The sequence below is a fragment of the Hordeum vulgare genome, chromosome 1H (assembly GCF_904849725.1).
Source record: "Hordeum vulgare subsp. vulgare chromosome 1H, MorexV3_pseudomolecules_assembly, whole genome shotgun sequence".
NCBI lineage: Eukaryota > Viridiplantae > Streptophyta > Magnoliopsida > Poales > Poaceae > Hordeum > Hordeum vulgare.
In genome coordinates, this window is record NC_058518.1 from 4,480,186 (window position 1) to 4,503,689 (window position 23,504).

Genomic DNA, 23,504 nt, shown 5'->3' on the forward strand with positions numbered 1-23,504 from the left:
CGCTACGCGGGACTTGGCTCAACCCTAGACGACGCCGCGATGGTTAAGAAGCTCCTCGAAGCCGTGCCGGACCGTCTGTACGCGGCGATGGCGGGGATTGAACAGTTCTGCGATGTGTCGTCGATGCTCTTCGAGGACGCGCTGGGTCGGCTCAAGGCGTTCGACGAGAGGCTGCGACGTCGTGGACAGGACGGCGGTGATCGTGGCGGCGACCAGCTGATGCTGACCATGGCTCAGTGGCGTGCAAGGGAGCGGCGTGGGCGCGGTGGCTCGCGGGACGACGACGACGACAGGAGCGTGGCAGCAAGCGCTCGAGGGAACCGACGCGGTCGTTGCTACCACTGCAACGAGCGTGGTCATTTCAAAAGGGAGTGCCCGAGGCGGGAGAAACCGGCGCCGCAGGAGCAAGCCATGCTGGGGGAGGTCGACGACGACGAGCCCGGGCTCCTCTGAGCCGCGTCTTAGGGGGAGATTGTCAGGGAATAAGCCGCGGCGGCGGGCTGTCCGCCCTTAGCGCGTGTATGGGAACGGGCTAGGGGTAGACGACGCGTCGGGACCGCGGGTGTAGGCGTGCGTGCGTGTGTGTGCGCGCGGGGGGCCACGGGAGCTGGCGAGGGTGCAACAGCCAGGACCGCGTCAGGCGCGCGAGGAGGCCGCGCCGACCGCGTCGAGCGCGGGGTGTGGGCGCGAGCCGGCGCGTGCGGGGCGTGGGGAGTGGGGGGTAGCGAGTGCGTGTAGGCGAGGCCTGGCATGTCAGAGCTCGTGTATATAAGTCCCCTCGGCTGTGTAGCTCGGAGTGCTGAACTGAGTGCGTGCTCAGGAGGAAATACAGAGGGTGTCCTTCACGCGGCGGGAGGTGTTCGAGCGCCGGGAAAATCGTTGTGTTCTTCCTCTCCTCGTCGGACCTTGTCTCCGGTGATCGCCGGAGTGCAGAGGTTTCATTTTTGCACTGACAGGAGGCCAGCGTGTCAGAGAGGCCAGTCATCTTGTTGAAGTAGTCCGTGATGCTGCTGTCACGGAGCTTCGTCTCGCCCAGTTCAGTGCGGATAGCATGAGCCCGAGCATGAGACTGAGAGGCAAAGCTGGTGTGGAGCGTCATCCACGCATCCCGCGACGTAGAGGCGAAGAGGACCAGCGACGAGACGCTCGAGGTGAGCGACGACTGGATGGCAGAGAGGATGGCCTGATCCTGGGCCACCCACGTATGGTACGCTGGATGATACACCGGCGGGCACGGAAGGGTGCCGTCGACGTAACCCTCCAGGTAGCGGCTCCGAAGGAGCGGCAGCACCTGTGCACGCCAAGACAGGTAATTGTCGGGCGTGAGTTGCACCGGGATGAGGTGCGAGAAGTAGAAGGGCGACGGTGTCGCGGCAGGCGCCATCTCCATGGACGGTGCAGGGGCAGCAGGCGCCACACCATCATACGCTAACGACGGGTAGGCGCCATAGGTCGGCGCAGGTAGGGCCCCATAGGGTGACGCAGGTGGTACCCCATAGTGCGGCATCGGAGGCACGGCGTAGGGCTGCATAGGCGGCGCACCGTAGGGAGGCGCCAACCAGGAGGACGGCGGCATCGACGGGGCCCCATAGACAGGGGGGCCGTAGGGCGACGCGGGTGAGGCGCCGTAGGCCGATGCGTGAGGCGCGTCGTAGGTCAGCGCGGGCGTGGCGCCATGGGTGTGCGTCGAGGGATCGCCAGAGGGGACGGGCGCGGAGCCACGAGGGGGTGGCGGCGCGACCACGTTGGTCGAGGCAGACAGGCCACCGGAGGAGACAGGTAGCGACGGATCGCCCCCGCTCCAGGCCCGACAGCAGACGGCGGCGGAACCGATCCCAGCGAGGGCTGAGCCGGGGATCGAGGCTGCCACCACACGATGGGGTTGGAGGCGAGGAAGGGCGAAGCAGAGACGGAGGCCGTCGCGGCGGGAGGAGCGGCAGCAGCGGCTAGGGCTGAAGAGGTCGCCATCTGGCGCCTCGAGGAATATGATACCCAGCAATGGGCGCTGAAGCAAAGTTTCAGAGCTGATAAGGTGCTGAAACTAGCTGAGGTGGAGTACCAGCTGGTTGGATTCCATCCCGACCGGCGACACCTTCTTTTTGGTCAGCAAAGGTCTTTATGATGGTGATGCATGGGATGCGGCTTCAGTGGTGTCTTGGGACATGCGTCGCCGCCAAATTTGTGATGTCCTTGACCTCGAGAAAGGCAGTTTAAGCCTGTATCTGCCTTATGTTCCTCTCTTCTCATCAGAGCCACTAGCAGATGCAGATGGGCACTAGTTCAGTTCGACTCATGCTTGGGCTTTGTTCCTTGACCTCGAGAAAGGCAGTTTAAGCCTGTTATCCAGCTTTCTAATTTCTTGGCCATGACATGTGATTACGGTGGTTGTCCTGAATCCTAGTACTAGTGAGTGCTACTTGTGAACTTCTTTTTGTTCCTTTTTAGTATATGTTTGCTGATGCTCATAAATTCAGTCTTGTTGAGTTGGTGAATTCGGTCTTATGCAATTGATGAGGTCATGAATTAAGTGCATAATTCAAACTTTGTTGAGAATTTTTCTTGCTTGGTGCATATGTGCATTTGGTTTATTTTAATTATTCATCATGTGATAAACTAATGATTACCGTGTAGGGTCGTTTTTCAAGTATAGTGGTATAACAGATACTGGGATAGTCCTTTTTGAGACCAGACTTTTGTCATAGCAGTCTAAACTTTCGGCGAAATATGGATAGACCTACCTATACTTGAAGGGGGCACTCTCACTTCTTATTTTGTGCCTACAGCTGGTAGTAGAAAAAGACAAAAAAGTTCTTTAAGAAGTACTGAAAATCCGGTGCAGGGGGATAAAGACATTTTATTATTTATATGCCACTTCCTTTTAGAAGAATTTGTTTGGTCCTTCTGAACGTCAATGAATATTACCTTGGATATTGGTTTGCAGTCTGTTTTAAATGATTTAGACAGAGAGTTGTTGGATAGAAAATTTACTCTAGAAGAAATTAGATTATTAGAGTAGCTGTTTTCAGTACGAAACATACCAGATGGGCTACCAGCACTTGGTGGGATCTGGGACTTATCAGGGGGCTCTCTTTCAGGATTTTCTATGATAACAAGTTGGATTTAGCTAGATTTAATTATGGATTTTTGACTTTGTTACCTAAATGTGCTGGTGCAAATAGTTTACACCAGTACGGGCCTATCTCCCGTGTTAATGTTATTTTAATAATCCTTACAAATGTTATTAATAATTGGAATTTTAAAAAGCTTTATGCTCTGTTGTCCAATCGACAGAAAGTGAGGATAAATGTTTTTGAACTTTTAACTAAATTAAATCCGGCAAGTTTACTGCAAGGTATCTGTACTCTCCTTTGAAAACTGAGCAGATATTGTGTCCTCACAGGAAGATGTGGTAGGATAGAATCCCTCTAAAACTTAGTGTTCATTTATCTGTTGCTCAAAAAACAATTTAAAGAGGAGGGGTAACTTGTTGTGTAAATATGTACTCCCTCCGTCTCAAAATAAGTGTCTTAAGCTTAGTACAACTTTGTATTGGCGCTAGTACAAAGTTAAGATAATTATTTTGAGACGGAGGGAGTAGTTGCTAAATTCATGCGGCGGGGAGGGGTAATGAATCTGGTCGTAGCTTGTTAGGTCATGTTTCATAATACCATTTATCTGTGATTTGTCTTGGGAGTCTGCTTATCTCGTTGTGCCATGGGCGCTTCCCTGGGTAACCTATATCTTTGTTGTGTGGATTGATGCGTGCATTCTTGTGGGTAGGCAGTTGTTTCAGCGGTTTCATTTCATTGAAGTGAAACCGGGGGAGAAAGCTCCTCCACGTGGGAACAAAACCTTCACCATTAACAACAATAAATGTATTGCAAGGTTGGGATTGTCTTTTCGACAAGACGAAAAAAGATAGCTCAGACTCAACCATCTGTTCAGTTCTCTTGGCCAAAGAACGGAATTCTAGCAATGCAACCATTACTGACTTTCCAAAATTTAGTATAGAAAGTTCATAAGAAAAACTATCATAGTTATGCTCGTGTTGTCTATGATCATGTTTTTTTCATATAAGAAGAAATACTGAAAAGATAGAACAATTTTTCACGCTAACGAAACTGTCAGTTTCGTTAACAGCGTTTTTAAACCCTTGATGATGTAATTAAACGGTTTAGATTGAGAATTGGATCTGCCCTCTCGTGCTTTTAATAGTACAAATGTCGTCAAAATACCCTCTCATGCTTTTAATAGTACAAATGTCGTCAAAATATAGTCAATGGAACAACCATCATTTTGATGATCCACCTTCAGTGTGGAGTGCATGGAGGTCCAAATCCTCTCAATTGTAACAAATAATACCAATATCATAGCTCTTTTGCTTCTTGATTGTAATCCCGTAATTTTGTAATAAAACTCCCTTTTCTCTCGCAAAAAAAAAACCAATAATTTCCATGCATATGGTTGTTTCATATTTTACCATGTTGATGGAAATCATGCCAGATTTCTCTAATTTTTTCCCTTATATTGGGACAGAAAAAAAAAAGTGTTTTATCTCATGTACAAAAAAAATGTTTATCTCATGTAGAACAGGATGGCGGACACCGATGCCGCAAACAACAGACATATAACTTGAATAACTTGACAAACAACATAAGCACACATGAATCCACCGAGAACAATCTTTTTGCCGGGCACGACAACTTCATAAAATTAAATTGACCAACATAAATATCCAAATATCCGGGTCAAATTTGCAAGGAGAAAACCGATTAATGTGCTGTAATCTACTACAGAACGAAAGCCAGCTCTTCCAAGATCTCAGACAGGGACTCGCATGCTCGTTCCAATGATATCTGACCCGATCCGAAGCTTGATGACAGCAGCACAGGCAAACCAGATGATCAGAGATAAAACAGCGACTGGACAAAAAGGATTTTACCTACCAGGGTTTAACATGTCAGTAGTTCTAACGGCGGATAGGGGAAGACGAACCACTACTATTGCTGAAGCTAGAGGCACTTCTCCGTCCCCCTCTAAAGGGCCTGAGCCAATGAAAGAAGAGAAAAAGGAGAACTCATTTATGTTAGATAAATAAATTGGTTTCAAACGGAGGAAAATAACGTCTAGTTTCCTTTCGTTGTATTTGAGAGGGATTCTTATGATTTACATTTAAGCAGGTTGCTAAAATAGAAGAAATATAATAGCACCACTTACGACTTGGAAAGGCAAAGGTGACTACCTTTGAGGGCTGCGACTTCTTGGTGCCCTTCCGGCTCCCTGTACAAGAGAAATAATCACCCCTCTTTCCCTTTTTTCCTCAGAAGAAAAAAAAAACAAGACAGTAATAGTTATGAGTTTACCCTTCTTGGCGGCGTTGGTGATAAAGAATATGACGAGGATGACCGCCCACGCCTCACAGGAGCTGCTCGACCCCTGGTTCCATAGAGTGGTTTATTAACACAAGGGGATATTTCTTTACACTGCTCAGGAGATAGCGCTGAAGTGACAGGCTGACTGTAAGCTTTTTTTAATGTCATAAAAGATGCACAAACTACTGATCCAAAGTGATGCAAGAATAAGATATAAACCTAGGTCAACAACACCATTACCTGAGGGGAGAAATTGATCTGGAAAGGGAGCGAATTGGTCGACGAATTGGAGATCTACTACGACGATAAGGAAGTGGCAGCCTTCTTGGAGGACTTCTCATCCGCATTGGAGGTGTCCTGCAGAATGAAAGAATGGTTAACAGAGATAAAATGCAAGCAATACTTATTTGGAACTAGAGCTGCCTGGTATTAGCTACTTCTTATATAGCTAGATAAGCTACAGACTGAGATTCATGAAAATAAGGCTCAAATAACAGCTAGTTGTTCAGATGAATAGAGAATATGTGAAAAGCTTATACTATGTCTCTTAAGGGAATTTTGTCTGGTATGTTGACACTGGGTGTTCAGAAATAATTGTAGTACACTAATGTTTTGGGCACTAAGCATGTTCATTACTGATTTTTCCTTTTTATGGATGAATAATCACAGATGAAATGAGTTTGGGGAAAACTGACGAGACATTGGCTTTGCACTTTTGCCCATCGTGGAGCATTTTCCTTGACTGTTGGCTGTTCTGTCTCTTGAAACAGATTAGAAATATATCGGATGAGTAGGCAGACCAGGGATAGGACGGAGTGCATTTATGAGGTTGCAAGTTCTACACACAAGGGGTTATGGACCCAATGTGACATTTGTGATGCTTGGCAACATGCTGATTGTATTGGTTAACCTTGATGGTGCCCAAGAAAGACTTAACCTTGATGGTGGTGGTGATGATGATGTGTTATCAAACAGTAAGAAAGGCACCATGAAGTCAAAATGTACAAGGCAGAAGGGAGCCAAATATTGTATTGCAGAGACAGAAGAAAACAACATGTGTGTGGTGTGCAGCTTAAACTACTATCTTTCATGCTACATTGATGGTATGACCGTCACCGATATTGGCACAGTGGCACTCTGAAATGACTTACATCCTTCTAGGAGCGAATGGAGAGCGTCTTCGGACTGGACTAGCGTAACCTCTTCTGGGTGAAAAGCTGCAATCAAAAGAAACATTTCAGCACTTTGCAATCACCAGGCCAACGATAAAGAGAATGCATCTAGGCGTTACTCACCGCCTTGGTGATCTGAACCTTCGAGGGGGTGGAGAGGGAGACCGTCTTCGGACTGGATATCCTGGTCTCAGGCTAGGAGGTGTTCTGCCACGCCTGAATGGAGGAGGATCTTTCCAAGGGCGAATTGGTGGTGAATCAGGGCGCCGCCTAGGTGAGTCAACCCTTGCGCTTGGAGCAGGTCGCCTTTGTGGAGACAGAGGTGGTTTTCTTTGAGTAGATGCTGCTCACAGGGTAAGTATTTAAGGTTCAAACACCATCTATATTGCCGCTCAATGTAAACATGAAGCCTGGTTTAGGGGCCGAACAAAAAGCAGCTTGTGGCATTGGAGGACAGGAAGCTTACATTCCCTGGGTCGCTGCTGAGTGGCCTTTTCAGCGTTAGGAATGACTGTGTCAGCCCCAGGCAGATCTCTTTTCGGAGGATGGGGAAGAGCCTCCGGCAAAGGAGCAGCAGCTGTTTGCCCCGGTGCAGGTGCGAATTTCACTTTAACAACATTCCCATCAATTTGAGCCTGTGGATATTAGCAGGTCCGAATCTTTAAGGCCACCCATTTTCCTGAACTGTAAAATGAAACTTGGTTGGGCAGGGGCAGAGTTCGATTCATACACCATCCATGTAAAGAAGCGCCTTCTCGGCATCAGCCCGCATCTTGAACTCGACGTATCCGTACCCACGAGGAAGATTCACCTGAATCAAAGCCAACGGAAATAGTTATGACCTGAATCCCCTGATGCCGTAATGACCCATAAGCTCATCCGCCTACCGCCTTGTCCATGGACAGCTCCACATTGACGACTTCGCCATAGTTCTCTGCAGCACAGCACAACGGTGGCAATCAGCCAAAGGCGGCGGCAACGGCGCAACGTCAGCGATGCATTCCGAGAACGAAGACGTGCACATAGTTCCCCGCAGCACAATTGTGGTAATAATCGGCACAATGCGGCGATATATATATATTCGGAGAACGAAACGCGCAGCAGCATAAGCACTGAGAACTGGACTTGAAGCAGTAGATCGAATCGCACAGGGTCACACAATGGTGGTGAGTAGCTAGATAGCTAAAGGGGGCGGCGAATGGCACGCTATCAGCAGCGGTGCTACTACTAAGAACTGAACTTGAGAGAGACAGACAGATACAGAGAGAGAGAGAGAGAGGAAAGAAATGGGTGTGCTGACCGAAGATCTCCCTGAGATGGCCCTCGGTGACGTTGCGGGAGAGGCGGCTGACGAGGAGGACGAGCGACGGCTCGTCGGGGGCCGGGGCAGGGGAGGGCTTCCTCGCGGGCGGTGGAGGGGGAGGGGGCGAGGGTTTCTTGGGCGGCGGCGGCGACTGGCGGCCTCCCTTGGCCCCCTCACGCGGCGGCGGCGGGGAGCGGGCCCTCCGCGCGGCGGGCGAGCTGCGAGAAAACAGAGAAAGCAATGAGAGACCGGTTGAGCGAGGAGGAGGCGACGGGGGGGAGTGAGTTCCGGCGGCTGACTGACCTGCGGTCGGGAGGGGAGCGGCTGCGGGACGGGGAGGAGACCGAGGAGAAGGAGGAGAGGGAGCCGGAGCCGGAGGAGGAGGAGGAGAGCGAGGGGGAGCGGGAGCGGGAGCGGCCGCCCGCCATCGCGCCGGCCGCCGGAGACGTCGCCGGGGCCGGGAGGCGTGTCGGTCGCTCAGTCGAACTGTCTTTTTTTTTTCTCCCTCTCCTCCTTTCTTTCTTTCTTTCACACTGTGGGGTGGGGTGGGGTGGGGTGGGGATGGGAAGGTCATGGTTTTATGATGGCCTACCTGATTTACATTTGTGGGCTTCCTCCTCCTCTAATCCTCTTTGGTTGCCATGTCAATTCTCAGGAGAAAAAAAATGTCAACATTTGTATTTCCTCCGTAAATTAATATAAGAGCGTTTAGAACATTAAAGTAGTGACCTAAACGCTCTTACATTACTTTACGGAGGGAGTACTTGTGTACAAGTCATGAAACTTTGTTCATATCTCCGGTGCAAGCGATTATTGTGGGCTGACTGGACTATTCTTTCAGCAATTAGATTAGCGCCTTCAGTTTTCGAGTGGAAGAAAAAGCACTGATCAATGCTCGCTCTGTATCTGAATACGAGGATTTTCAAAGGTTCCTATGCGGATCACACGCGGAGCAAAACGAGTGGATCTACGTTCTGAAATACGGCTATGGACATATGCATGTATGTGGCTTGTGTCATAATATCTTGAACGGCTTATTTTTTTGTAAAGTCCATTATTTTTTCCCTTCATCGGCTTCTTTTATCTTCTGAACAAGGCTTGCTTCGGCTAGCTAAGGTGGCGCCCATTTTCAAAAGGAGATAGAACCTCTGTCTCTTACGTGCGTCTATTCCTCGATGTCTTTGTTCTGTTTTTTGTTCTTATTTTATTCTTATTTTGGGTTTTGTTTGTTGCTCCTGCCCATAGCTGGACCTTTTCTTTCCCCTTGTCATCCCCTATTTATTCTTGTGGTGTGGATCTTCGTTTTCAATGAATGTGTGTTGATTGTTGCTTTATCTATAAAACGGGGCCTGAAGCCTTTTCCGTGAAAGATCGTGAGGCAATGTGGAAGGGTGTAATCCTAGCCCCTCAAAGGGAAATGGAGGGGGGGATTGATAGAAGCCGTCCAACATGCCATCGACCCGATCAACGAGACTCCGGCATCAACCATCATCATCATCACTATTCCCATATTCATCTCATTGTAACGCCCAACCCTAGGCGGATTCGTACATGGGTATCATGGTTATCCCTTTGATGCATGATGCCTCTGTGCGGGAGTAAAATCATAGTTCTTCGGGATATAGAGGAATCCTGATATGTTTAAGTGATGAAAGTCGATAGGGTTCAACGTCATTTTTGTACGCTTATGTTTATGATATTTTTCAACATTTACTCTGCCAAACCTCCAATTTCTTATGATCAAACCTCCAATTTCTTCTTACAAGCATATCTTTGGTGTTGAGCCTATCAAACAGGAGTGACCAAGCAAAAGAAAAAAATTGGCTTTTATTTACCAGTGTAAAAATCTTGCAAGAACGCTGGTTTACGTCATGCATTTATTCTGCCATAACCACTTGCAAGGATGCACAAACCGGCATATGTGAGTGCATGATAATAACCATCATGGCCAGCCCACACTCAAATATCATTGGGTCAGGACACCTTCCTCCAAAACATTCAACTCAGTCAAAGCTTTCCTCACATGTGTGATGAATGATCACACACAATTCAAAAAGCCAACATGTGTGATGTCTTACGGACGATTTAAAAACAAATTCATGTGCGATGTAGCTTTCCATCACATGCAGTTAGGAAAAGCGTAACTATGTGATGTCTTGCACATGACTTACAATTGTATGTGATGTCTACAACGACTTCGACAAAAACATGTGCAATGCAACGTGTTATCACACACTTCGAAAAATACAACCCGTACAATGATTTCCCGCACTTTTTGACGACGATGCACTTTTATTTTTGTGGTTTGTATTTCTACCTTGCTCTGTGCACATTATTTGAAAAAGGGTGCATAGAGGCAAATTTTTCGCTAAGTTAGTTCACTCGCTTCCAACCCAAACCTTGCGCCACGAGTATCGATGGAAATTCCCCTCCTTTCTCCATCGGTTTTTCCTCCCAGGTCTTCGATGTCCCCCCCCCCCCCCCCAATTCGCCTTGTTGCACATTGCTGACCTCCTCTTCGGCCTCATCGCCATGCTTCCCATCAAGCTCACCTTTCCGGCCGAGTCGATCCGTGGTGCGAATAACGAGGAGTGAATAACGTGGAGGGCGAGGTCCAGCCGCATGTCGTCATCGTCTAGCCGCATGGCATTTAATTCGTCCCTCGACCAGGATGAATCTTTAGGTGATTTGCTTTACCGACGGTATGGCTATGTCTCCATTTGTGGTCTCATCTTTGTCATCACTTGGCAGTGACAAAGATGCAAGTGTAGTACGTATCCAAATTTATGAAAGTATATATATTCTATGAACTAATTTATGAGATTCATGATGTGTTTGTCTACTCATAAAAAAGATGATCCCGCAATTGGCGCCCCGAGAAGTCTAATATTGGGATTGGTTCGTCGTTCAACAATGATGATTTTTTTAAGAATTAATAACACACTCACAGTTGGCATTTCGGGAAGCATAACGTTGGGCTGGTCAACCCGGAGTTCTTCTTTTTGAACTAGGAATATTTTCATCGTGTGTGCCGCTTTTTTTTATTTCTAATGTAGAAGAAGAAATATACAAGCAATCTAACATGATGGATAGAGAAACGTGTTTTGCCAACACTAGTAGAAAAAGGGTCTTTCGGCCGAGGGCCGAAAGACCATTAGTCCCGGTTCAAATCAAAACTGGGACCAATGCCAGGGCACCTCACTAGTCCTGGTTCGGTTCACCTCACTAGTCCCAGTTCGGGGAAAAATCCGGGACTAAAGATCCAGCGACCCCCACGTGGCGTGCCGCGGAGCATTAGTCCCGGTTTGTAGCACGAATCGGGACTAAAGGGTAGGCTATTAGTCCCTGTTTTTGTCAGTTCTGCCTATATATACCGTCGCCCCTGCCCACACTCTCCTCTGTTTTTTGGTTGAAGTGTGTCCATGTCATGCCACCCTTGCCACTCTAGTTCATGCACTTGACGTGTTCGATGAAATGCCCGAGCCACACTAGTTAAGCTTTCTCCTCTCCAAACTCGACCTCCAAACTCCATTTTCCTCAATATTTGTCTAGGTTTGGCCATGCACCAACTACACAAGTGTTTTAAAAGGTTAGCTACTTTATCCTTTCTGCTAGTTTAGCTCATTTGAAATGCTCAAATTAACTTCTTAGAATCTGCACATGTGTAGGGTACCGTCTCGTGCCCGTCCTCACCATTGTCGATCGCCACACGCCGATCTCGTCGCGATCAGCACCGTGGTGAGCCTCTTGTTCTTGTCTTCTTTTTAAAAGAAATTTTTTTTACTTGTATGATTTAGATACATACTTGTACAAATTACTTACTTTCATTATTTATTTTTATTATATAGTACGATGGTTTTGGTATCCGCCTCCGTCGGCCCTCGTCCTATCTATGATTCGGATGTGGTATATATTATCTTTTATAACTATTTTTTATTTATTTTTTATGACAATTATGATGACCAACGTGACATATATTTTTTCATCTAGGAGGTATGTGAACCGGAAATTCCAACCCACATAGAAATTCTTCTCGAGAAGTTAAATTTGGTTAAAAATGAAAACAAATACTTGAAGGAAAAATTGAAAATAATTAAGGACAAGAATATGGAACTGGAGTTGCATGTCGCCGATGTCATCGATGATCGCAAGATGAAGATCGATGCGATGTTGTTGAAGATGGATGCAATGCGCTTGAAGATTAGAAATATTAGAAAACATGACATTGATAAAGAGGCTTGGTATCATTATGTTGTTGGGTCAATTGTTACCTTAGTTGCGATTTTGATCGCATTTGTTGTTGCAGTTAAATGTTTTACATAGTTGTATGTTGTTTTATGAGAGATTTTATATATTTATTTTTGCAATAATAACGTTTGATCACTACTGAGCTTTGGTTTTAATGTGATGATGAACTTGTATTAATTTGGTCATTTCTTTATTCATGATGTTCTGCAATGGTTTTTTGATATACTTAATTTCATAATAGAGATGAATCGCTAATGGATGTATGGTGACCGGCGCACTCCGGAGTACATTACGAACCGGGAGTAATTAATGCCCGAGTCATACTAAAGTTCACACGAAATGGTATCCTCGACCGAGGTTAGCAACCTTCTTCATGTGTAATTGATACAAAAATATTGCATGTGTCAATGTACGGTGGTCATTTCACTATTCATGTATGATGCCAGATCGATGCACGGAAGCGATGGATGTACGACGAACGACGCGGTTCCGGATTTATTGCATACCTACATAAATTTATCGATGAGGCTGAGGCAAACAAAGTGGATAATTTTATGCCCTCCCATGTCTTGGTTGTCAAAACGGGAAGGAGTACTCTAGCTCGAAAGTCATTCATCTCCACTTGCTTCAGAGAGGTTTCATGCCCACATATTATTGTTGGACCATGCACGGAGAAAGAGGGGTTACGATGGAAAAAAATGAAGAAGAAGATGATGATGACAACTATCATATGTTCACTGAAGAACACGGTGATACTACAATGGAAGACAATGAAGAAGAAGGAGGTGAAGAACACCCGACATCAGATGAGCCCGCTGATAGTCTTGGTCGGGTCATTTCTGATGCAAAGAATGCGGGAGAAGCTGAAGTTCGAGGCCATGCTAAAGGATCATAAAAAGTTATTATACCCAAATTGCGAAGATGGCAGCACAAAGCTCGACACCACACTCGAACTGTTGAAATGGAAGGCAGAAACTGGTTTATCTGACAAGGGATTTGAGAAGTTACTGAAAATATTGAAGTCGAAGCTTCCAAAGGATAACGAATTGCCCGACACTACGTACGAAGCAAAGAAGGCTATCTGCCCTCTTGGATTAGATGTGCAGAAGATACATGCATGCATTAATGAATGCATCCTGTACCGCGGTGAGAAGTACGAGAATATGGATAAATGCCCGGTATGCACTGCAAGTCGGTACAAGATCAGGCAGGATGACCCTGGTGATGTTGAGGGCGATGACGAGCCCCCCAGGAAGAAGGTTTCTGCTAAGGTTATGTGGTATGCTCCTGTAATACCACGGTTGAAACGTCTGTTCAGAAACAATGAGCATGCCGAGTTGATGTGATGGCATAGAGACGAGCGTAAGAAAGTTGGGAAAAGGTTACACCTCGCAAACGGGTCGCAATGGAGGAAAATCAAGAGGGATTGGCCTGACTTTGCAGATGACCCAAGGAACTTATGGCTTGGTCTAAGTACACACGGCATGAATCCTTTTGGGGAGCAGAGCTGCAGTCACATCACCTGGCCCGTGACTCTATGTATCTACAACCTTCCTCCTTGGTTGTGCATGAAGCGGAAGTTCACTATGATGCCAGTGCTCATCCAAGGACCAAAGCAACTCAGCAACGACATTGATGTGTACCTAAGTCCATTAGTTGATGAACTTTTGCCTTTAAATGAATATTCAAGCAAATAGAGTAACCAATATCATTACCTTGTATCTTTTGGCACCAATATCATGAACATGTGCAACACTACGATCGAGATTCAATAAACCATTGAAGGTGATTATTCAAGCAAATAGAGTAACCATTATTCTCTTTAAATGAATAATCATATTGCAATAAACACGATCCAATCATGTTCATGCTTAACGCAAGCACCAAATAACAATTATTTAGGTTTAACACCAATCCCGATGGTAGAGGGAGCGTGCGACGTTTGATCATATCAACCTTGGAAACACTTCCAACACGTATCGTCGCCTCGCCTTTAGCTAGTCTCCGTTTATTCCTTTGCTTTCATTTCGTGTTACTAATCACTTAGCAACCGAACCGGTATCCAATACCCTCGCGCTACTAGGAGTACTAGTAAAGTACACATCAACATCATGTATATCAAATATACTTCTGTCGACTTTGTCAGCCTTCTTATCTACCAAGCATCTAGGATAGCTCCGCCTCAGTGACCGTTCCCCTCATAACAGAAGTACTTAGTCTCGGGTTTGGATTTAATCTTGGGTCTCTTCATTAGCTCAACAACTGTTTTGTCGTTTCATGAAGTATCCCTTCTAGCCCTTGCCTTTCTTGAAACTTAGTGGTTTTACTAACCATCAACTATTGATGCTCCTTCTTGATTTCTACTTTCGCAGTGTCAAACATCGCGAATCGCTCAAGGATCATTGTATCTATCCTTGATATGTTATAGTTCATCACGAAGCTCTAGCAGCTTAGTGGCAGTGACTTTGAAGAACCATCACTATCTCATCTGGAAGATTAACTCTCACTTGAATCAAGTGGGGGTTAATCTTCCAGATGAGATAGTGATGGTTCTCCAAAGTCACTGCCACCAAGTTGTGAGAGCTTCGTGATGAACTATAACATATCAAGGATAGATACAATGATCCTTGAGCGATTCGCGATGTTTGACACTGCGAAAGTAAAAATCAAGAAGGAGCATCAATAGTTGATGGTTTGTAAAACCACTAAGTTTCAAGAAAGGCAAGGGCTAGAAGGGATACTTCGTGAAACGGCAAAACAGTTGCTGCACTAATGAAGAGACCCAAGATTAAACCCAAACCTGAGACTAAGTGCTTCTGTAATGAGGGGAACAGTCACTGAGGCGGAGCAACTCTAGATACTTGGTAGATAAGGAGGCTGGCAAAAGTCGAAAGAAGTATATTTGATATACATGATGTTTATGTGTACTTTACTAGTACTCCTAGTAGCATGAGGGTATTGGATACCGGTTCGGTTGCTAAGTGATTAGTAACACGAAATGAAAGCTACGGCATAAACGGAGACTAGCTAAAGGCGAGGTGACGATACGTGTTGGAAGTGTTTCCAAGGTTGATATGATCAAACGTCGCACGCTCCCTCTACCATCGGGATTGGTGTTAAACCTAAATAATTGTTATTTGGTGCTTGTGTTAAGCATGAACATGATTGGATCGTGTTTATTGCAATACGATTATTCACTTAAAGAGAATAATGGTTACTCTATTTTCTTGAATAATCACCTTCAATGGTTTATTGAATCTCGATCGTAGTGTTACACATGTTCATGATATTGGTGCCAAAAGATACGAGGTAATGATGATAGTACCACTTACTTGTGGCACTGCCGCTTGAGTCATGTTGGTATAAATTGCATGAAGAGGCTCCATGTTGATGGATCTTTATACTCAATTGATTTTGAATCACTAGTGACATGCAAATCATACCACATAAGCAAGGCCTTGTTTTCATTGAGATGAAATAAGATAGTAACTTGTTGGAAGTGATACATTTTGATGTATGCAGTCCAATGGGTGCTGAGGCACGCAGTGGATATCATTATGTTCTTACTTCAATGACGATTTGAGTAGATACTAGAGTATTTGCTTAATGAATCACAAGTCTGAAATATTGAAAAGTTCAATTCTACTTCGGAGTGAAGTTCGTCGTAACAAGAGGATAAACTGTCTACGATATGATCATAGAAATGAATATCTGAGTTACGAGTTTTGGTACGCAGTTAAGACAATGTGGAAATTGTTTCGCAGTTCATGCCACCTAGAACATCATAGTGTGATGATGTGTCTGAACGTCATAGCCACACACTATTTGGTATGGTGCATGCTATGATGTCTCTTATCGAATTACCACTATCGTTTATGGGTTAAGCATTAGAGACAACCGCATTCACTTCAAATAGGGCACCACGTATTTCCGTTGAGATGACACAGTATAGACTGAGGTTTAGAGAAATCTAAACTGTCGTTTCTTGAAAGTTTGGGGTTTCGACACTTATGTGAAAAAGTTTTAGTCTGATAAGCTCGAACCCAAAGCGGATAAATGCATCTTCATAGGATATCCAAAACAGTTGGGTACATCTCCTATCTCAGGTCCGAAAGGAAAGTGTTTGTTTCTAGAAACGGATCCTTTCTCGAGGAAAGGTTTCTCTCGAAAGAATTGAGTGGGAGGGTGGTAGAACTTGATGAGGTTATTGAACCATCACTTCAACCAGTGTGTAGCAGGGCGCAGGAAGTTGTTCCTGTGGCGCCTACACCAATTGAAGTGAAAGCTGATGATGGTGATCATCGAGCATCGGATCAAGTTACTACAAGCCTCGTAGGTTGACAAGGTCGCGTACTACTACAGAGTGGTACGGTAACCCTATCTTGGAGGTCATGTTGTTGAGCAACAGTGAACCTACGAGTTATGGAGAAAGCAATGGTGGGCCCAGATTCCGACAAATGGCTGGAAGCCATGAAATCTGAGAGAGGATCCATGTATGAAAACAAAGTGTAGACTTTGGAAGAACTACTTGATGGTCATAGGACTATTGAGTAAAGATGGATCTTTAAAAGGAATACAGACGATGATAGTGATAAGTCACTATTAAGAAAAGCTCGACTTGTCGCAAAGATGTTTCCGACAAGATCAAACAGTTGACTATGATGAGACTTTCTCACTCGTAGCGATGCTAAAAGTCTGTTAGAATTATGTTAGTAGTTGCTGCATTATTTATGAAATATTGCATATAGGATGTCAAAACATTGTTTCCTCGACGGTTTCCTTGAGCAAACATTGTATGAGATACAACCATGAGGTTTTGTCGATCCTAAAGATACTAGCAAGTATGCAAGCTCCAGCGATCCTTAAATGGACTGGTGCAAGCATCTCGGAGTTGGAATATACACTTTGATGAGATGATCAAGGATTTTGGGTTTGTAAAAGGTTTATGAGAAACTTGTATTTCCAAAGAAGTGAGTGGGAGCACTATAGAATTTCTGATAAGTATATGTGGTTGACATATTGTGGATCAGAAGTAATGTAGAATTTCTGTAAAGCATACAAGGTTGTTTGAAAGGAGTTTTCAAAGGAATACCTGGATTGAGCTACTTGAACATTGAGCATCAAAGATCTATGGAGATAGATCGAAAGCGCTTAATGGAAGTTTCAACAAGATGCATGCCTTGACAAATTTTTGAAGGAGTTCAAAATGGATCAGCAAAGAAGGAGTTCTTGGTTGCGTTGTAAGGTGTGAATTTGAGTAAGACTCAAAACCCGACCACGGCAGAATAAAGAGAATAGACGAAGGTCGTCTTCTATGCCTTAGCCGTAGACTCTAAAGTATGCCATGCTGAGTACCGCACCTGATGTGTGCATTGCAGCAAGTCTGTTAAGAGGTACACAGAGTGATCCAGGATTGAATCACTGATCATCGGTCAAAGTTATCCTTGGTAACTAAATAGACTAAGGAATTTTTCTCGATTATGGAGGTGGTTAAAGAGTTCGTCGTAAAGGGTTACGTCGATGTAAGCTTTGACACTAATCCGAATAACTATGAGTAGTGAAACGGATTCGTATAGTAGAGTAGATATTTGGAGTATTTCCGAATAGCACATAGTAGCAGCATCTATAAGATGACATAAAGATTTGTAAAGAACACACGGATCTGAAAATTTCAGAACCGTTGACTAAAACCTCTGTCATGAGCAAGACGTGATCAGACCCCATAACTATATAGGTGTTGGATTCGTTGGAATCACATGGTGATGTGAACTAGATTATTGACTCTAGTGCAAGTGGGAGACTGTTGGAAATATGCCCTAGAGGCAATAATAAATTAGTTATTATTATATTTCTTTGTTCATGATAATCGTTTATTATCCATGCTATAATTGTATTGATTGGAAACACAATACTTGTGTGGATACATAGACAAAACACTGTCCCTAGTAAGCCTCTAGTTGACTAGCTCGTTGATCAAAGATGGCCAAGGTTTCCTGGCCATAGGCAAGTGTTGTTACTTGATAACGGGATCACATCATTAGGAGAATCATGTGATGGACTAGACCCAAACTAATAGACGTAGCATGTTGATCGTGTCATTTTGTTGCTACTGTTTTTCTGCGTGTCAAGTATTTGTTCCTATGACCATGAGATCATATAACTCACTAACACCGGAGGAATACTTTGTGTGTATCAAACGTCGCAACGTAACTGGGTGACTATAAAGATGCTCTACAGGTATCTCCAAAGGTGTTCGTTGAGTTAGTATGGATCAAGACTGGGATTTGTCACCACTACAAGAAAAGCGTTCAATTATGACCCCAAAAAATGACGATGGTTTAATTGGTCATAGATCCATGACCAAATTTCACAGATTAGTCATGGAGAGTCTAAGAGGGTCCAAAACCCATAACGTTATGACCTTCTGTGTCCATAAGGTCATGATCCTATTACACAAAATGGTCATTAAGATGTGTCAAAGTGCTTATGCTCATATTTCGGTGCTAGCATGACCAAATATAATGTCGTAATCATATAACTGGAGGTGACTGGACGACACCTCATCAATTCTGCCTATGTGTCATGTATAGAGAGTGGGACTTTGTTTTTACATATATGGATGGCGTAAATAATATTAGATAAATACCAATAAATTATAATTATTCATTTTAATATCCTAAATATTTTAAAAAGTACAATATAATTACAACAATGAAATATATGACACATGCTAATATGGAAGGTATTACAGGGTACCTTAACTTGGTATTTCAAACAATAAAAACTTAAACATAAACTCATGCCTCATTTTTAACATAGTTGTTGTAAAATTTCAGATAAGTAGTGTGGAGAAGGTGTAAAAGTTCTCCGATCTAAGAGTACAATGATGGCTTCTTCTTGGTTAAGCCAAACTACCATCGATGACGAGCCCTTTGTGTTGGTTTTACATATTATCGTTAATTGGCAATAATGTATTCCGTTCAACTTATGGTGATGGAAAACAATGTGGGTGTATTTTTTAGTAATGCCAAATCATATAATAATTAAATTAAAAGTGTTACCACCGACAACACTCAATAAAAATACAGCTTTCTTTTGAGGGAAATAATAAATGCAACTTTTTTCGCAATAAAAAATACAGCTAGAGACAACAATATGGGTCCGTATTCCCTAAATCCAATATCTACCCGGACTTGAGCAAGCCTATTTAGCGAACAAGGTAAAAAAATCCCTTCCACCACAAACCAGACCCTAACCCTACTCCAGCCCCGTCCACCCTCGTCTCCCGTGACCCTCCTGCCTCTCCCGCCGCCAGCCTCCATCCTTCCCTTCCCCTCACCAGATCTCCGGTGCTCCTTCATGGCAGGCACCTGTGCTCCCCTCTCCACCTCTCCCATCAGCCTCCATCCCTTCGAGCCACAATCCCCTATGCCCCCGTTCATTGCGGCAGGCCCCAAGCCCCAAGCCCCGGCGACCCCGGCTCCATGCCCTGGCCTCGCCCCGGATCCGTGACCCCGGCGGGCAGATGGCGACCATGGGAATCCGCGGGCTCGCGCTGGCGCTCTTCGCCGCGGCGCTGCTGCTGCAAACCCTCCTCTCGGCGGCGTCCGAGGCGGAGGGCCTGGTGCGGATCGCGCTCAAGAAGCGCCCCATCGACCGTAACAGCCGCGCCGCCACGGGCCTCTCCCGTAGCGAGGAGCAGCCCCTCCTCACCGGCGTCAACACCCTCTGCTCTGAGGAAGGGGGCGACATCTTGTCCCTCAAGAACTTCTGTTTTTAGGATTATTAGGATTGTTATGGTTGTCCGTGGCTTGGGGCCTGCACACCCACCTCTGTAATTTGTGCACTTCACATGCATTTTTTCCCATCACCCACCACCCGTAACATGCTAGTTGTTTCAACTGCAGTCATTCTCATACTTGATTTGAAATCTGCATAGTTCCAGGTAGTTTCTTAGTTTCTCCTATGTGTCATAGCTTATCCCATGTGTCATAGTTCCAGGTAGTCTCTTAGCTTATCCACGTAGTGCCTAGTTCTCAGTACTGTTTAGAAATTCCTGTCTGTTAATCCAAATTTGTAGAGTTAGGTGCTGAGGTTGCTTCCTAAAATATTTTCTCTGGAAGTCAGATGTGTACTGATGAAATTGCAGTTCAAGTTAGGTGCAATATCCTTGAAAAGGATGCTGCAAAATAACTGATGTTGATGTAGTGCCTATTGGTGTAGTCAGACATAGTGATGGAAATGATAATGTGCAATCCTTTCTATATCCTTTTTATGTTTCGGCAAAGTCATTTACTGATTAATTCATCTCTCTATTTGTTAGCTGTTCTCTTCTGACAATGTTGTTTTTGTCTGTTATGTCAACAGGAAAGCCTGCTGCCATTCAGTACGGCACTGGTTCGATTGCTGGATATTTCAGCGAGGATAGCGTTACAGTGGGTGATCTAGTTGTGAAAGATCAGGTTTGTGTCTCTTCATATTTCTGAGTTGATTTGTTGATTATCTCTGATTTTGTGCGTCACATTAGTTATTTTTATATCTCAGCCGCCTCATGCAAACATGCTTTTCTATTTTCTGTTTTGTTTATTTCCTATTCTCATGGTAGACGTCTAGTGCTTTTTGAGAAACTGTTGTCAGCTTTTGCCTTTGGGAGAATACTGCAGTTTGGAAATGAAACTCTTCTATGATTAACTAGATTTGTTGGATAATGACTGAACCAGATGATGAGGGTTGACTATGAGCGATCCTACCATGATTGTAGCCTTGTACCAATGATACAAACGGAACCCTGTGCATATGTATGCTTGCAAAATGATTCTTCGATTTAGCAATATTGAAGCACATTTGTAAAGTGCCAATGAATGTAAAAGAATTAATGATACAATGATACCAAGTGCTTATCCTTTTTTCATTGTTATTTCAAACCTGTCCAGGACACATGGATATAAGGATTAATTATGATTGGGAGAATGGAATGGCGACGTCGAGTACAACTACTCTAGTTCAAGGTGTTCCTACGCACGGACAAGTAGGAGATGAGGATGAACAGGTGTGATCATAAATCACTTGATTTGCATTACTCGTTCACAATACGATCTTGTTTAGATACACATCTCTCATTGTTAAAAATCTTCTATTATATTATTAAAACGATAGAAAACGTACGACTTAGATGTAACAACAGAAAACGTACGGCTTAGATGTAACAACAGAAAAATAGTTAAAAAGAACGGCTATGATTTGCATAATAGAAGTACACATAAGCATGTTTCCTTATCCCATACGATTTGTAATGGTAAAAAAAGAATCGCTAGGTGAATCAGTTGGACTAGCATTACACGATGAATTCATATGCAAGAGCCAAGCTGGAGTCCGGCGTACCCAACACATATAAGTGTCGTTCCTTACTGCATCATAATTGCGTTTTACGTGAACTCGCCATTTAAGCACTAATGATAGGTATTGCCTCCAGCAGAATTTTATATTTGTGGGCCAAGAGAAAAACATACATGTATTTTTTTGGCTCCAGTACGTTACATGCCAATAAAAGGAACTAGCCTTCTCAAAGAAAATTCAAATGAACTAGCCTTGAACTCTATTTTTCGGATGCGAGCACTTGCTAATCTTCATGAAAGAGCTAACTCGATACATATGCTAATTATACTTGATAGTCTCATGAAACATCAGTAAAAAAACAGCGACCAACTTTTTTTTATGTAGCATTTATTAATTTGTTCATACCTGCCAAATAAATATTGTATGGAGGAGGGAAAAGGATTCATGCATGCACACTAATTACTATTGATGACATCATACTGGCAGAAACTGTAGGAGGACCAACTTTTTTTGCTCATTAGCCACAAGCATAGGGTCTAATTGGCGCATAATTTAGTGACTAGGAGGATAAAGTGGAAGGAGAATATCAGAAGAAGAAAAATATAATTTTGCAATTGAAAATGATAATAGATGGAGAAATTTGAAATATTGGCAAATATTATAAAAGCATATAAATAGGCTTTTTTGCGGCAACACATATGTGTTTAATACTATACAATAATTAAAGTTACACGGAGTGAAAACTTGTTGAACCAAAAAAATGCAAGAACAGATCCATCATGTATTTTCTCATGACGTCTTTTTGACATATATTCATTGTTGGCATGAAGTTTCTACCTAAGAAACTACAGGAACGTCCTTCATGTAAATTTAGTTGGCCACAATTGCTCATAAATTTATTCCTTACTACATATATAGGCCAGTTAATCTTAATTTAGTGCAAGCTACTATTTTCTATAGATTGAGTGCTGATGAGTCACCCAAAAGGTGTTTGCATTCATACAGTAACTTTCTAACTGATACCTACATTATATTGTATCTTTTGATTTTGAATGTGTGCACATGAATTTTAGATGGAAATTTATCGGCCTGGGCTGGGAAGATAATGGAGACTGCTACACATGTTCCTTCGTTCCTCCGGAGCAATAAAGAAGATATGGCAACTGGGGCTTCAATTGTATCACCCACACTTAGTATACACACATGTAGGACCAGATAACTATTAGTCATTGTAACATGTTTGACTCACATGAAGCTTCATTGCACCTTTCATTCTCTTTATGTGCTCATTTTAGTAATAGTTACTAGGTTCTAGGGCTGGAGTTGTAACTGGATGAAGCTTCATTGTAACCGGATTTGTAGTGGAGTTGAAGGCCGAACTATTTTATGTGGGGCATATTTGTAAAGTTTCTGCAATGATGCTTATTGCTTAAATGACCTGGACTATTTAACATAATGTTTTCGTCGGAATTATCTACGATGCCTAGTGTATGAAAACTGTGCAAAAATAAGGTCTCGTCCTAGACAAAAATAGTAATGGGCTGAAATATCAAATATTGATCTGAATTGTTGGGCCTGGCCCATTTAGGTGTCTGATTTGGATTAGGCTAGTAAAATTGTGACCTTATTTTTCAGTCATTGGTGATCCGCCACATCATCAGCTTAGCCACGTGGCTGATGCCATGTCAGCTCCTACGTGATTCAGGTACACCTGTAATGACCAAAAAAATTGGTCAAAGATTTTATGACCTAAATTTTTTGGTCAAAGAATACTTGACCAAAATACTGAAAAGGTCATGGTTGTTCGTTCTTGACGGCCAACTGTTGACCCTTTGAATTTGGTCAAAAAAAGGTCATAACGTGATACCAATGACGATTCTTTGACCAAAATGGTGGGTCATTATCGATCATATTTCTTGTAGTGCACTCCGTGTGACGGAGAGGTATCTCGGGACCCACTCGGTAATACAACATCACACACAAGCCTTGCAAGCAATGTAACTTAGTGTAAGTTGCGGGATCTTGTATTACGGAACGAGTAAAGAGACTTGCCGGTAAACGAGATTGAAATAG

At 43.8% G+C, this 23,504-nt stretch overlaps 1 protein-coding gene across 1 annotated transcript; it reads right to left on the reverse strand.

The window, feature by feature from the left end:
* Positions 1-4,628: 4,628 nt before the first annotated feature.
* On the reverse strand, positions 4,629-8,330 carry LOC123426013 (serine/arginine-rich splicing factor SR45-like). Its single transcript, XM_045109821.1, has 11 exons — positions 8,151-8,330; positions 7,845-8,065; positions 7,432-7,478; positions 7,275-7,355; positions 7,011-7,179; positions 6,668-6,887; positions 6,524-6,589; positions 5,613-5,729; positions 5,364-5,436; positions 5,243-5,280; positions 4,629-5,045 (listed from the first exon to the last, which is right to left on the reverse strand). The coding sequence occupies exons 1-11, from the start codon at positions 8,273-8,275 to the stop codon at positions 4,970-4,972; spliced, it is 1,233 nt and encodes a 410-aa protein (XP_044965756.1). The 5' UTR covers positions 8,276-8,330; the 3' UTR covers positions 4,629-4,969.
* Positions 8,331-23,504: the final 15,174 nt, after the last annotated feature.